Source organism: Nelusetta ayraudi, unplaced genomic scaffold (assembly GCF_046127955.1).
Source record: "Nelusetta ayraudi isolate G7.1 ecotype Tasmania unplaced genomic scaffold, CSIRO-AGI_Nayr_v1 ptg000009l, whole genome shotgun sequence".
Taxonomy (NCBI): domain Eukaryota; kingdom Metazoa; phylum Chordata; class Actinopteri; order Tetraodontiformes; family Monacanthidae; genus Nelusetta; species Nelusetta ayraudi.
In genome coordinates, this window is record NW_027466059.1 from 734,484 (window position 1) to 749,044 (window position 14,561).

Genomic DNA, 14,561 nt, shown 5'->3' on the forward strand with positions numbered 1-14,561 from the left:
CTCAAAAATCAGCGTGAAGGGAACAAAACATTTCCTAGATTTAGGTAGATAGATAGATAGATAGATAGATAGATAGATAGATAGATAGATAGATGACACAACACCAAACTAACTAAACTAACCAGACTTTGGTTTCATTCAATGCTTCATCCAAAAAACAAGCGATAAAAGGGTGTTACAAGTTGATGTTTGGGAAAAGGCAGCATGCAAAGAAAACTATACTGTATGCACCCTATAGTGTATGTATGTATAGTATACTGTATGTATGTATAGTATACTGTATGTATATATATATCAGGGCTGTCAGTCGATTAAAATCTTTAATCATGATTAATCGCATTAGTGTCCTGAGTTAACTCGTGACTAATCGCAGATCAATTGCAAATTTCTTTACCCTGCTCCATGTAACTTAACAATATATTTACTGTGTTTCTTAAACTCTCTGAAAAATTGGAGAGGACAATAATAATTCCTTTGTGGAAATATTCAATTTTAATTTTCATTGGAACATTCAAAAACCGATTACATACTAAAACTTTGTGTGTGTGTATTTGTTTGTATCGCACTGATATATTATTGTTTTGCATGTGTCATACGTCTTCTTACTTCCTGCCTGCTGATCCATCTCACTGCAACACCAGTGGGCATTTAAATAGAAGCATTTGCTCGTCACCTGAGGCAGTGATGAACGGGTTTATTTCCGCTGCTGTAGGAATCCGTATCAGGGCCTCTAAACAGGCACCTTCGCATCGGCGCGCCGCGGGATACAAAAAAGAAAAAAAAAACTAAACCAAAAAACAAAAACAAAAAAAACGACAACAACCCAAAACAGTCAAAAGACGGTGTCGACACCTGCTGTCAGCGCTGTCACGCTGGGGCGCCGCTCCGCCACGTTGGCTTCAGGTGAACAAGTCGCGCAGCTCACATCGCCGCCGCCACTCTGACACATTTTCGCACTTTAGGTGGTTATTATTTTTGGGTTTGTCTGTGTATGTGTGAATGTATGTGTGTGTGTGTGTTTCCCTCCTAATTTCTGATGCAGTCTGAATCCGTGCTTGGAAAAAAAACAAAACAAAAAAAACATAGAAGTTGACACGACGACCCCTGCAGCAAACATAGCATGCCGGGTCTCTCGCACGCCGACATACGACTCTATCGCGGCCCCCCTTCCATCCTACACCCCCCGCCCCCGCCCCTCCCTCTGCGATACCACCCGCATCGTTAAAACACAGAAAAGCTCTTTTCAGCTCCGACTCCTCCGCCTGCCGTTGTTTTTATGTGTACATAAAAACACAGGGAGAACATGCAAACTCCACAGAGAAAGGTCCCAGGCCCGGGCCCCAGAATCGAACCCACAACCTTCTTGCTGTCTTCCGGGTTTACCAATATAATGGAATCTTTAGAAAGTTATCGCCGGCAGTCACGGATGATTTTTTTTGAGCACTTTGCCATGCGGCACCTCGGACTCACCTGCCCGTCGGTGCATCAAGCCATCGATTTGTCGATAGCCGCATCGGATGAGGACGACAGGGACAGAAAGCTTGCGAGATGTAAAAAAAAAAAAAAAAAAAGAAAAACGAAAAACATCCACTTCCATCAATACGCCGAGGACACTGACGGCGACTCTGCTTCTGTTTTTCCTCCATTACCGGCGTTTCCGAGCGCCAGCGCTGGGAGGCACCGGCTCACCGCGCCTTATCATCGTAGCCGCTGTCGTCGGAGGTGCAGCTGGCGGAAGAGGCGACGGCGGCCTGTCCGTCTACGTTCGGGCCCGCCGGCGCCGACGTGATGGTTGTGTCGCTACAAAATCTGTTGCGGCAGAAGCGGCGCTTCTGACACGAGGAAATTAGTCAGCGGCGACTTTGCTAAAAACCAGCGGCACTCTGGCACCCGGCGCTTGAGGAAGCACGGACACACACACACACACACACACACACACACACACACACACACACACACACACACACACACAGTATGTCTGTGGTCGCTGACAGCTGGCTACCACTGTCACCTCCCCGACACACACACACACACACACACTCACCGCCACCTCTTTTGAGAGAAGAGATGATGAACTCATTATGTGGACCTGCCAGCGTGATGGACAGCAACTAGACGCACACGCACGGACAAGTGCGCACACACACGCGCTTCTGTTTAATTTTACATCCAACTGACCCTCGGAGGGTTTGGTTCTACGACCCATTAGGAATTCACCAGCCCTGCCGCGCTTTTTTTCCTCCAGACCCGAGGGTCACACGATCTGACCATGACGAGGCTTTGCTTCATATTTACTCCACTCCACTCCTTTTCTGTGTCGTGACCAACAGTGATGCGCTAACACACACACGGGCTTGTGAGTCCCTGATGAGGTTTCTCTTTTGTGCGTCCACACGGAAAAACACCGTCTCAGCTCTCCCGATGCATAAGTTTAAGGTTTTCAACGCGGCAGGAAGCGGATCTGTGTGATAATTTCAGGAGGGGTGATACAGCAAATTATTATTATTGATCCAATAGCAAGTACTGACTTGGACCAGCGCCAGTTTTTTTTTTTTTCCCAATAAAAAAAACTCTAAAATAATAAATACCTGGAAAAAAAGAGTGCGTTTTATTTGGAATGAACTGCATATCACACCCCTCCCTGATGCTGCCCCCTAACTGCTGAGTCAAGTGACTGCATGACAAGAGAGCAAAGCCAGACATGACTATTTTGTGACAAAACAAGGGCGAGAATCGATCCCGTTCTGTGAGTGTCAGTCAGAATGGGATCCGACGCTGGCATCGACATAACCGGTATCCGGATCGATCCACTGCACTGTTGCTTTTTCCGACAAGTAAGCTTTGATAATGTATACATGCCTCCCAGAGACTCCCATTAAAATGAGGATTAGGTGGCAAACAGTGAAACACGACACCCGGGGAGTAGGGGGGGGAATGCAGTGCTTTGATTATTCCACTCACTGCAGCAGTGGTGTAACACAGGTCTGGCGGTGCAGGGAGGAGAAGGGAGACAGAGACCTGGGGGGAACATCTGGTATCTCGGGAGGGAATCAAAGAGAAAAAGAGAATTTTGTTTGGCACGAAGACCAAGCAGCTACCGTCGGGAGTTTGTATAAACAGCCCTGCGAGCCACTCTGCACAGACACAACCCCGACCCGGTCGGTGCAAGCCACCCAGGCGACAGTGGTCTGTCGCTGTCTGGTCATTAACTGGAACTCAGGCTAGCGCGTTGGTGCGGACGCCTGCGAGTACCAGCGCATGCAAATAAATAGATGGAGTCACTCCCATCGGTGCTCGCGCGGTGGCAATCGCACGACCGTTTAAGTTGACAAATTGAGTGCACAGCCGCTTTGAGCCCCTGGGGACCCCTGGAGTCACTCGGAGCAAAATGGCTAGCCTTGAGTAGCCCGCATAGGCGAGTGAGCGTTCGCGTCCGAGAGCGATTAGCTGTGCTAATGAGCGGGTACGGTGTTGGTAGAGAATCTGTCCGGGGCTACGGAATGTGTCCGGGGTCCTACGGCAACTCTTTTAAGACAAACTGCATCGCGGTTGGATAAATAGATAGAAAAGTAGAGAGATGGATGGATAAAATCACACTATACATATATATATAATGGATAGAACGACTAAATGATAGATAGATAGATAGATAGATAGATAGATAGAGGGCTATCTATCAAACTATCGTTCGTTTTTTCTGTTTGTTTGTTCGACCGTGTAGTTTGTCGTAATAGACTTGCCGTATGTGACGTCATTGGACGGGGTCTTATGACAAACTACATCACGGTCGAACGAACAAACGGAAAAAATGAACGATAGTTAAATAGAAAGCTATCTATCTATCTATCTATCTATCTATCTATCTATCTATCTATCGTTAGTTTGTTCTATCCATTGTATGTATATATATATATATATATATATATATATATATATATATACATATATATATATACATACATATATATATATATATATGTATATATGTATATATACATATATATATATATATATATATATGTATAATATGATTAACTCCATCTATCGATCTACTTTTCCACAGTTTGTCCTAACAGAGTTGCCGTAGGACCTCGGACACATTCCGTAGGCCCGGACAGATTCTGCACCTACAGCGGAAAACTACTACTGACATTAGCACACATGCATGACTGAGGCCCTTGCAAAGCTGGACCAGTACACGCAATGTGCAAGTCGGTCATCCGGCATCCTCACATCTCCTACTGAGCACGGCTGATTCCTTTGGAAACAGAGCATGACTTCTGGGCCTGGTGAACTGTGACCTCGGCATCAACAAAATTAGCCCCCCGGCGAAACTTGTTAAACCTCCATTCTTCATTCCCCTCTGTGTCAGTCCGTCCGTCCTCTTCCTGTCTGCCATCTTAGCCTCTTGTCCTCCCTGTAGCATTGCTCACCATCTGCTGCTGCCCAGAAGGGATTGCCCCAGCTGACCTGCCCGCACGCTGTTCACCGAGAGATACGGTCAGTCTGCTGCTCGTCACGCTTTAAGCCTCCACCAGGAGTCCGCCTTCCATTTTAAGCCTGGACACAAGGTCAATTTGGCTGTAACTGCTCATAAACCAGTCGGGGGACTTCCCGAGACAAAGGTGAGTCTGGGTTATCGGTCGGATCTTCTGGGCTTTGCCTCTTTCTTTTGCCCATCAGAAAGGGAAATCAATGTAAGAGGAAGTGGAGTGGAAAGCAAACCCGAGATTTATGTCTCGTACAGGTCACTCTTAAAATTTTCTCCTCCACTTCCTCTTCCACGCTTGTTCCTTTCGATTTGACACAAGGCATTTTTCTTTCAGGCTTGTCAGTGTGGATGTAGGTAGGCATTTTAATGTATTTTTTAGTAAAGACAAAACAAAAAAAAACACAATAGAGATTAGGACTTCAGGTGACAGCGGATGTCCTGCCAGCAGCGACCACAGATGGGTTGTCATCCTGGCGCATGACGCAGGGGGAAGAGAGCAAATTTCCAGCCTATTTTAAGCCAGTGCCGGTAAGTTGTTAAATCCACGGCAGGGCAAATCGTGCTCCTGGTGGGAAAATTGCTTTACCTTGCTTCGTTATATACGTGGAGCAGAGTGAGAACACTTCTCTCACCTCGGGGGCACACAGTATGGAATGCACTCAAGTTCAATTCCTGAAATTTGGCCGGAGCGTTCAAAGTTAAGCCCCGGCGAGGGGCGCTCGGTGCGCCCTTATGCACGTCACACAGTGAAGGGCAGATAACTCAAGTCAGAATGGGAGGGGCGAGATGGGTGAGGAGCAAAAGGTGGGCTGGGTGAAACCTAAAAACTAGATGAAAGAAATCTATCTTTCTTTTTTAGCAATCTTGTCTGGCACCATCGGTGATCCGTCCATTCTTTTTCCCCGCTCGAAATCCCCACCATTGCGCTGCTTCCCAAACCCATCCCTTCCCCACTTCTTTTGCCATATATCCTCCTCTGTTATCTCCCTTTGTCCCTCCTCTTCTCTTTATCCCCTGACCTTTTCACTCCCCCACCATCTCCCTCCTACCCGGCCATTACTCCTTTCAACACACATCTTGGCGGGGCCACCAAATTCTCCCGCACAACGCTGCCATTCCGCTGCCTACTAATAGAATCCCTCAGTCCCTCTAATGGATCTGTCAGAATCATCCCCGAGCACAGGAGAGCAGATAGATTGATAGAGGGAGAGATACAGAGGAACAAAGGGACGGAGAGAGGGGAAAGAAGGGAAGCAGAGAGGGAAAGGGGAGAGGCGGCGGGACCCACGGCGGCTTCATCGGCCACCTCATAAAGTCTCGGGGCAACGGTTCCGCTGACACGGCCAACTGGCAGCCATATGGTACAACAGGAGTAGGGCCACTTCAGAACATCACGCCGCCACTGTGGGACAATGTCAGTTTCACCGCAGGTAAGGAGGCCGAGCGACAGGGTCGCGATATTCCAGAATGCAGCACGGGGGCAACTTTGTTTCTGCTTTTTTTAAATTTTTTTTTATGTCCGCTTCAGTTGTCTGGCATTGGCAGTCGTCGCTCAGGACTCTCCCCCCAGTTCGAGTGAGACAAAGAGGGCACTTCTTAGAGGCCCCGCTGGCTTCCTGCCACAGTATGCCATGAGTATTTTTAGCGTTTAACAGCCAAGGGCACTTACAGAGTCAGGAAGACGATTTTTTACAGAGACCAAAAGGGAAATTTGTGCACAAATGCCCGGTACTGCCAGGTCTTCCATTTAAAATAGATATAATATGCTACCTTGACATTTAAAAGGATATTTCAGCTAAACTGGATACTTCGCCAATCCCCTACTTACTGCTGTGCCATTACAGGCTTTGATGACACTTCCAATTCCACTTAAGCATCTTGAAGTTTTATGGACACGGACACACACACACGGTGTCTCTGAGGGAGAGCTGCGGAGCTGCCTATGTGGAAGTTATTTCAACTACTCCATTATGCCAATGCGATTCCTAGCTAGGAGGCTACAGCGGATACAGAATCTAGAAGCAGCCCGGTGTCAGTGATGTCAAGGGTGCCGCCTCAGGACTTCATTGTGTTGAATTCTTTCCCTGCATAAAACCCCAGAATGGTTACAAAATGTCATAGAAATCTCCAGTGGCACAGGTGTGAATGGCAAATACAGGAAATGTCTACACTTGGTGAGCCATCCCTTTAATATCATATCACTGTTATCTCGGTGCAGCATTTAGTTTGTTGAATCAGTCCTACCCTAGTTTGCTTTGCCATAAAATGTTGTCTCGTGGGAAATGTTGTTTCACCATCAAGTTGGACAGCGGCATTATCAATTTCAAGAGTTGAGAATTGGTCAAATAAATACATTTTAACACATCACAAATGATGAATGTGAAATTAGCTCCTGGCAGCGTCAAACTGTGGGGGAATGTGACACTTACCGTTATCAGTGGCGATGAAGACAGCCGTGTATTTATTGTCATGGACATAAGGAGACTCGCGGTCCAGTGGGGCCGAAGTGTTGACAGTCCCCCTGACTGGATTCACACTCAGCCAGCCCGCTGGGTCGTGCAGGACAGCATACCTGCGAGAAAGTCATTGAAAGGAAGGAAGACACTGAGCAACGGAACATCCAGTGAACTATCTTGCAGTAAAGTTGGCTGAACATAGAAATAAGTTAACAGTATTTTCGCTCATCAGTCCAGTGGACCAGCGACTGAAACGGCGTAAAATGGACTTGTGGCGCATGCAAGAGCCTGGTATTGCTACATCGCCACAGGTTGTAAATGGGATTTTATTCACATTCACTTATTGTTGCAGAAACTCACGAGAGATTCAGATCACAGATACAACAGTGGATTTCAACAGGACAGATGGTCCAGCAAGGAAAACACTGAGTTCCAGGACCCTTAATGGGGCGACCACTGCCACTGCTTCAGTCACAACGTTCCCGTGGAGGGAACAGAAGATGACCCTCTTTGGGGGTGGCATCAGATCAACAAACACAAACACAAATAAATATGGGGTGTAAACACAGTTTCTCAGAGATGTGTTTCCTTTTTGTTCGCGCATCAAAGCTTTTTAATTTCCAAAAGGAGAATTTCTTTGGAGAAGAGCAGCTGGTAAACTATGAAAGTGCCTGTTGATTAAAGCCATTTGCTACGTCTGTGTGTGTGTGTGTGTGTGTGTGTGTGTCAGCCTCTTTGATTTATGATAATCTGAGAGATTACCATCAAAGTTGCGCCTTTCGCACACGGAGACATTACTAGATGATATCACAAAGAATAAATGAAAAACTGATATCAGTCAAGGCAGCGTCCACAAGTCAAGTAAGTCGTTTCAGGTGTCACGCACGAGGCGTCCTTTGGGGTGAGCGGGGGAAGCAAGAGTCAGATTCCTCCCGTCGTACAGTTTAACCTGGTTACACTTGGTTGAACCATAACCAGCCTTTGTTGTTTTGCATCTCCGGTGATTCCCATTCATGCCTGCCTGTTCTGCCTGGATACTCCTACTCCCTCCCCGTTGTCCAAAGAAATGCATTGCGAGTTCATTTGGGTATGTCGACCCTGTTGTGAACGGTTTACCCATGCTGTTGCCCAGCAACGGTTCTTCAGAAGGCCAGGGAGGTTGAGAGTCAAAACCTTTTGTTGTTATCCGGTGGAATGTGGACTTGGGCGTTATTGACATCCTTACATCTCTGTGTAGGCTCTCACCAATACTCTACAGATTTGGACTTCCTCCCACAGAACGAAGCTGTGCGTGAAATTGTCTGGAGACATGGTAAATGCGAGTGTGGGTAGTCATCTATCCTCTGTTGGCCGTGCAATAAACTGAAGGCATGTCCAGGTTGCGACCACGACTCCATGCTAACACAGACAGACACACACCCTGCACCCTCAACCGTAACCCTGCACAGTGCAAAGACTTTGATCGGAATTGGTGATAGAAGACGGCTTGATGGATGCACCTCCCGTGGGTGCGTTTCCCATTGAGTGCATGTGTCAGCAGGGGCGGCGACAGCAGGGGAAGTTAACTTCTCCACTTTGGAGGAGAGGTGGGAGAAAACTACGCACCACCTTCGCTAAAACGTCTTGCAAAGAGAACGGCTGACGCGGCATCGATGAAAGGATGATCCAAACAGTGGATAATGACCTCGCTAATGGCACTCAAATTGCCACTGATGGCTTATTTATGTAGGCAATCTCACTAAGACGCAGTCTCAGGGCTAGAGCGGTTTCAGACGGATATGCAACAAAACAACAATTAGTGACAAACCGGCACAGCAATGTGTGAAGGTGCTGTGGTAGTTTTAAATGGAATATCTATATGGTGTAAGCAGAGAGGACACTGAACAACGCCAGAAAGTCTATCCGTTGGTGGACATTTGCGGGTGGCAAGTGACCACTGGATAAGAATACGCCAGAGCAGGCCAGAGGTTGCAAGGCCAGAGGTTGCAAGGCCAGAGGTTGCAAGGCCAGCTGTTGATCTGTTTAAAGAACCACTCCTTCTCGGAATATCATCAATTGATCTGTTTAAAGAACAACTAGTTGGGAAATACACAAGACGGAAGACACTAATGCCTCTGATCCTTGCCTACTTTGCCTTATTTCAACTTTAAACTAATTAATCAACAACTACAAAAAGCTACTGAACCAGGAGGACCCGGAAAGATCTGCACTGGCCTCCGAGTCTTTCCTTTGGTGCAACGGTGTCAAATACAAAGCGGATAGCTTTTAAAATAATTAAAATGGGTTCAAGTTTGTTGGATTTTTTTTTTTCTGTACCATTAGCCGAGCAATAAGTTTAAAATCCCCCAGTGGGATCCTGCTGTCTGCGATGCTGCATTTTCAAGGTCAGAGGAGCAGAGTGAGAATGTGCCTTTTTTTTCTGCCGAGAGCTACACAAACTGAAGGTAATACTGACCTGAGGGTGTAGGCGGCGACTGCATTGTCTGTGCCACATGCAGGAGGATTCAAAAACGTGCGCAGCAGCTCAAGGACATTTTGCGGAGGAAGTTTCAGCGGTGCAGGAGTGGAGACGGGTCAACACACAACACTATCAGCAGTCGCACAAACGCACGTGTTCAATCGTGCGTTCTTGGAAACACAAGCACAAAGCGTTCACAAACAGGCCACTAGGAGTCTGTCACACACACACACACACACACACACACACACACACACACACACGCGGGGCTGCTTGCCTGCTGCCAGAGCGCTCCGCCGCAGACAAATTGTCTTTGAAACGAAACTCTTCAGCTAACAGAGCGCGACACAGCCTTGGGAAATGCCTCCGCAATCAACCTCCGCTCATACCTTACTCACGGAGCGCTCAGTCACTCGCTCTGCCGGCGACTGCTTGCCTTAGCTGACACATTTTTTTTTTTTCGCGCTGGAACAAAAAGAGGCGGTGAGACGGCAAGGTTGGCGAGGTTAAATCCGCTATTAATGATGTCGCGTGCGTCCCGGCATTTACTGCATCCCGCCTGCACACCCCCCCCCACCCCCCCAACCATCTCTCTTTTGTACTTGAACGCAATCACACCGCGAGTGACTCACAAGGCCGGAGCCGGCAGTGAAAAAAGAAGCTGCCTCACACATGATTAATCTCCAAATATCTTCTTCCTCACATCACGGACTTCCCCATCAGACACTCTCGGCTGCCTCTCTCCTATAAGCTACACCTTAGCACTGTGGTTTGCTTTTGAGTGATGCCTTTTTAAAACTCAACACCCAGTCCCAGCTTTGCTTTTATAGTTCTATTCACACGGCAGAAACGGTCCAAAGAAGGTATGTTCGATAAATATTCCCACAGCGAGGCCCCATTTCCAAAAAAACGCAACCTCTAAATGTCCTCTGTGTTCAGTTGCACCCTTCAGAGAGAAAAACTTTGGGAGCGAAATCTCTAAACCTGGGTTTGGAGGTTGACCTTGCAGAATGCCTTCATCACTAAACACTCCTCTGAAATGTTTCATCCCATGAAAAGAAACCCCTCACCGATTCCCTCTTAGGCTCAAACCCTGGGAACGGCACAAACGGGCCAAACATGAAACACAGTGGCGCGGACGCAACGGCAGCGCCGTCGTTAGCGCTTTTGTTTTAGCGGAGACTGCGACAACACGCCCGTGTTTGCTTTAACGCGGGCTCAAAGGTAGCGCCGGCAAATGAGTCAGATCCGCTGTTCCGCCCCTCAGCGAAAACATAGGGACAGTCCATTAGAGCCCTCTTAAAGGGTAAATTATAAACACATTAAAAAGCCATTAGGAATATTCATTTCTGGTTATACATGGTTATCTCTCAAAACAGAGAAGGGCCCAAAACAAATCAGTCAACAAATGACTCAGCAGGCTCGCTCGCGACGGGCAGTCACGTCCGTGTTCGCCTTGAAACAGGGCCGATCAATTATACATGCTCACAAAAGAGCAGGCGAGGAGTGAAAGAGACGCCCAGAAGCGTGAGCAGGTTTTTTTTTCTTTTTCTTTCTTTTTTGCCTTCGCTGGGGAAACGACTCTCGACACGGCGGCGTGATTATTCCACATGTTTGGCTGCGGCGGCAGGAAGAGTCGCATCGGGAGGCCGACACGGTGACCCCTGACTGTTGGGGGGGGGGGGAACAGGTTGTTATGAAGCTCCTCTTGGGCGGGGGATACGTCCTCGCTCAGTTGTGGAGGCTCCCCTGCAGTGCAGCGGCCACGGCTGTGTGGTGTGTGTGGGCGCACACGCCTCGGTTGTGTGTGTGCGTGCGAAAAGGATTGCCTAGAACTGGAGGTGCGATGCCGGATCGGCTTTTTAAGTGCTAAATGCCCAAATTAATCTTAATTATTCATCAAAACCAAAACAATTCACTGTCGAGCTGAAAACGTGTCGCAGGCGGCTTCACTTGCCACACGTACAGGACGCAGATGGTACAAGGACAACTGATGGTACAAAATCATCGAGAGACGTGATGTTTATTTTTTTTTTCTTCTTTGTGCACACTGGATAATTCATAAGCTAGGAGATAACTGATTTAAGGAGCGCGTCTGCGTTCAGACGCACTCAGACGGCGCCATATTGCGTGTAAAACCTGGACTGATGGCGGTTTATTCCGGGAGACAGCAGCCTCAAATCGTGTCAGCTGACAGCTGCTAGCGCATTCGCAGCTCTTAGCGGCGGTTAGCGTCGGCCTGCGGCGATAATATTTAAAGCTGTTGTCAGCCAACAAGTACATCCTTTGCATTATTATTACTTCACTGTGCACTTACCGGCCACTTTATTTGGTACAAAGTTCAATGGCAGCGTTTTCATGAGGACTAGCGTACGAAACAAGCCATTATCTGCCTCCCCTTTTTGAGAATATCATCCAATTACATTCCTCATCTGTTACCGTAGCAAGACAACCCAGTTTATAGCCAGGCTATATTGCTTTTCTGTAAGCATCAGAATGATGTGCACAATATTACATTGGATTACTCTATCTATATGGATTTTTTTTTACATTGCATGCTGCAGTTTCAACTGCACCAAGCAACTATCAAAGAACATTCCAGATGCAATATGTTGTTAGAGAACAACTAACTGCACTGAGATTCGGCTCCCTGCACTCGTCGCAAGTGGCGTTGCAGACGAGGAAAAACAAAAACAAAAAAAGAAAAAGAAAAAACAAAACAAAGTGAAAATGTTGTTCAAAGATGCTTCAAGACACTAAAAGGGAATCGTAGGGAGGAAACACCGAGGATGTCATGTCACATATTTCGACACCTATTACAGGGGCGCTTATTTGAGAGCGGGCGCCGGTGCACGGGTGCGTTTTGAGACGCGCGAGTTAGCTCGCGCTCTGATCTCAGCCCTCGTTGCTCACTTCCCTCAGACGCAGTCAAAGGCATCGTGGGAGAGCGGGAGGCTCGCCGCCCACACCTAATCCAGTTACAGAGGCAGCAAAACGCTGCCACGTAATGAGCGGCGCATCTGCGTGCTAGCGCGTGTTTTCCTGTCAATGGCAGATGGGGGCGGGATGCGCTGAACAAGAGTGATGATTTATGTTAAGAGCTAATTCAGAGGTAACGTACAAGCAGAGCGTCGCGCGACACAAAGGTTTTGTGCTTGTTGAACTTTTGCCGGCACTCAGTCGAAGCGATTTAATGACTTTTCCCAGCGGACGGCTCCTTTGAAAAACATTACCGGGCTTGACGCATCTGAAGAAAACTGACAGCGACGACGATTGTTGCACTTGATGGCTTCCGTTTCCAAAGGTGCTCTTCACCACCACAAAGGAGCGTCCAAAAATTTATTGCGAATTAGAGGAAGTTGTTTAAAATTTTGCCATTTCCAGAAATTCTTTCCTATACAATGTTCCTCAAAATGAGCATGAAGGGACTTCATGGAAACAGCTCAACCAATTTAGGTACAAACCAGCAAACATTTATCATCAATCAATATAACTACTGCGTTTCCTTTCCTCGGGGTAGTTTTGCAGACTCAACGCGTCTCTTTGAATTTTTACTCCAACCAGGAAGCACCATGCACGGCTTCCTTATCTTGTCACCTAATCAGATGAATCACGGTCTCTCTTGCTTCCTGTACATTTTTATCAGATTTCTCCTCAAAACTTTGTTCACGCCTGAACAAGGTCATCTGGGTCATTTCCGGAGATTTTCTCTGGGATTTTTTCGGAATGCTAATTGGACCTAATGCATTGTGACAAGTGTTACATAAGATTGTCTTTTAAAGTAGGACCTATATTTCATGCGCGTTAGACATGGCTGTCAGGACACTGAGGATCTGATTGGGTTCCTGAATTTTTATTAGAAACACTCGCCCAAAACCACAGAACTTGACATTCAACTCATCTTTTCCCCTTTACTTATTTATTTGTTTATTTATTTATTGCCATGGAGAAAATGAGCTCGGCAGGTGACACAAACAGAATCCCTGGCAGGTATGTGGTGCTCTTTATATCTCAGTCCCAGTGACTTAGAAGCTGTACTAAAACTCCCACAGCACGTGCAAGAGAAGGAAGGAAACTGTGTCGATTTTAAGGGCAGGAATATTCCATATTCATGTGTGCGTCTCACGCTCTGAATGTGCATCATTAGTTTGAACAAAAACAGCCACAAAAAAAAACAATACAAAACAACAACTCATGATTGATCTTCAGAGGACACTATAATATTCTGGTGAGCAGAAACACAGTAGAGTTTTTTTCAGGACAGATCAGCCGGAAGTCCCTCTTGAAGTCCAGTCCAGCGTTCTTCGCAAGGTTACTTGGCACGTCCTGTTCCCCTACTTTAACTATCCATCCGTGTGCGGAAAACAATCATGGAAAATGGGTCAAAGACTCTCCAGTGTCTCACTTACAACACTGATACTAATGAAGCTCTGAGGCCTTTTCATTATGATGAGCAGATGAAATGGGAACGGCGCTGACGTGATACATCTACTTTCCCACTGCAAGTTTCTTCTGGCATTTGCACTTTCTTCACTCCCCCCCCCCCCGGTACCTACTACGAGCTCTTACACTGTTGCCTTTGTTATCAGCCTCTCGATCGCTCCCTTGTTTCTCTTCCGCCAGCGGAATCTTCCCAGTGATTGGGGTATAACTTACTCAGAGGAAGGAGGTGGCACGGAGCCACTGCCAAGAGTGCGTGTCTATCTGTGAGCAGTAGATATGAGGGCATCAATCAGGGGGAGGCGCACCGAGAGAACGCGGGTTGTGCCGACGCCAGTCTGGCCGCGGCCGCTGCGGAAGGGAGGCGGACGGGGAGGGGAGAGGGGAAGGGTGGGAGGATTCACAGATGCAGGTATTCAGAGTTGAACCAGAGACTCCGAGAGCGATAACGGCCGTGACGACGGCTAATTTTGTCTTCCGTGCGATGGCGCCGTATCAAGTTTTGAGACGTCCTCCAGAGGTGCTGACCCTCATCCAGTGAGGCAAAGCATCGCCTACCACATGGCTGCAGTGCTTCATCTGTTGCTGCATCCACTAAACCGTTATCACCCCCAACCTTTGTTGCACCGCGGCCCGGTTTAATGCGAGACAATATTTTCACGGACCGGAGTGAAAACTGCAGTATTTTCTCAATATAATAATAAAGGTGAATCCA

General features: G+C 47.3%; 1 protein-coding gene across 1 annotated transcript in view; it reads right to left on the bottom strand.

Moving 5' to 3' along the window:
• Window positions 1-14,561, bottom strand: part of cdh13 (cadherin 13, H-cadherin (heart)) — a 278,759-nt gene that overhangs the window by 27,700 nt on the left and 236,498 nt on the right. Inside the window, exon 12 of the mRNA XM_076019216.1 lies at window positions 6,922-7,064. Coding sequence (XP_075875331.1) covers window positions 6,922-7,064 — 143 coding nt within the window. The remainder of the gene's footprint in view (window positions 1-6,921; window positions 7,065-14,561) is intronic.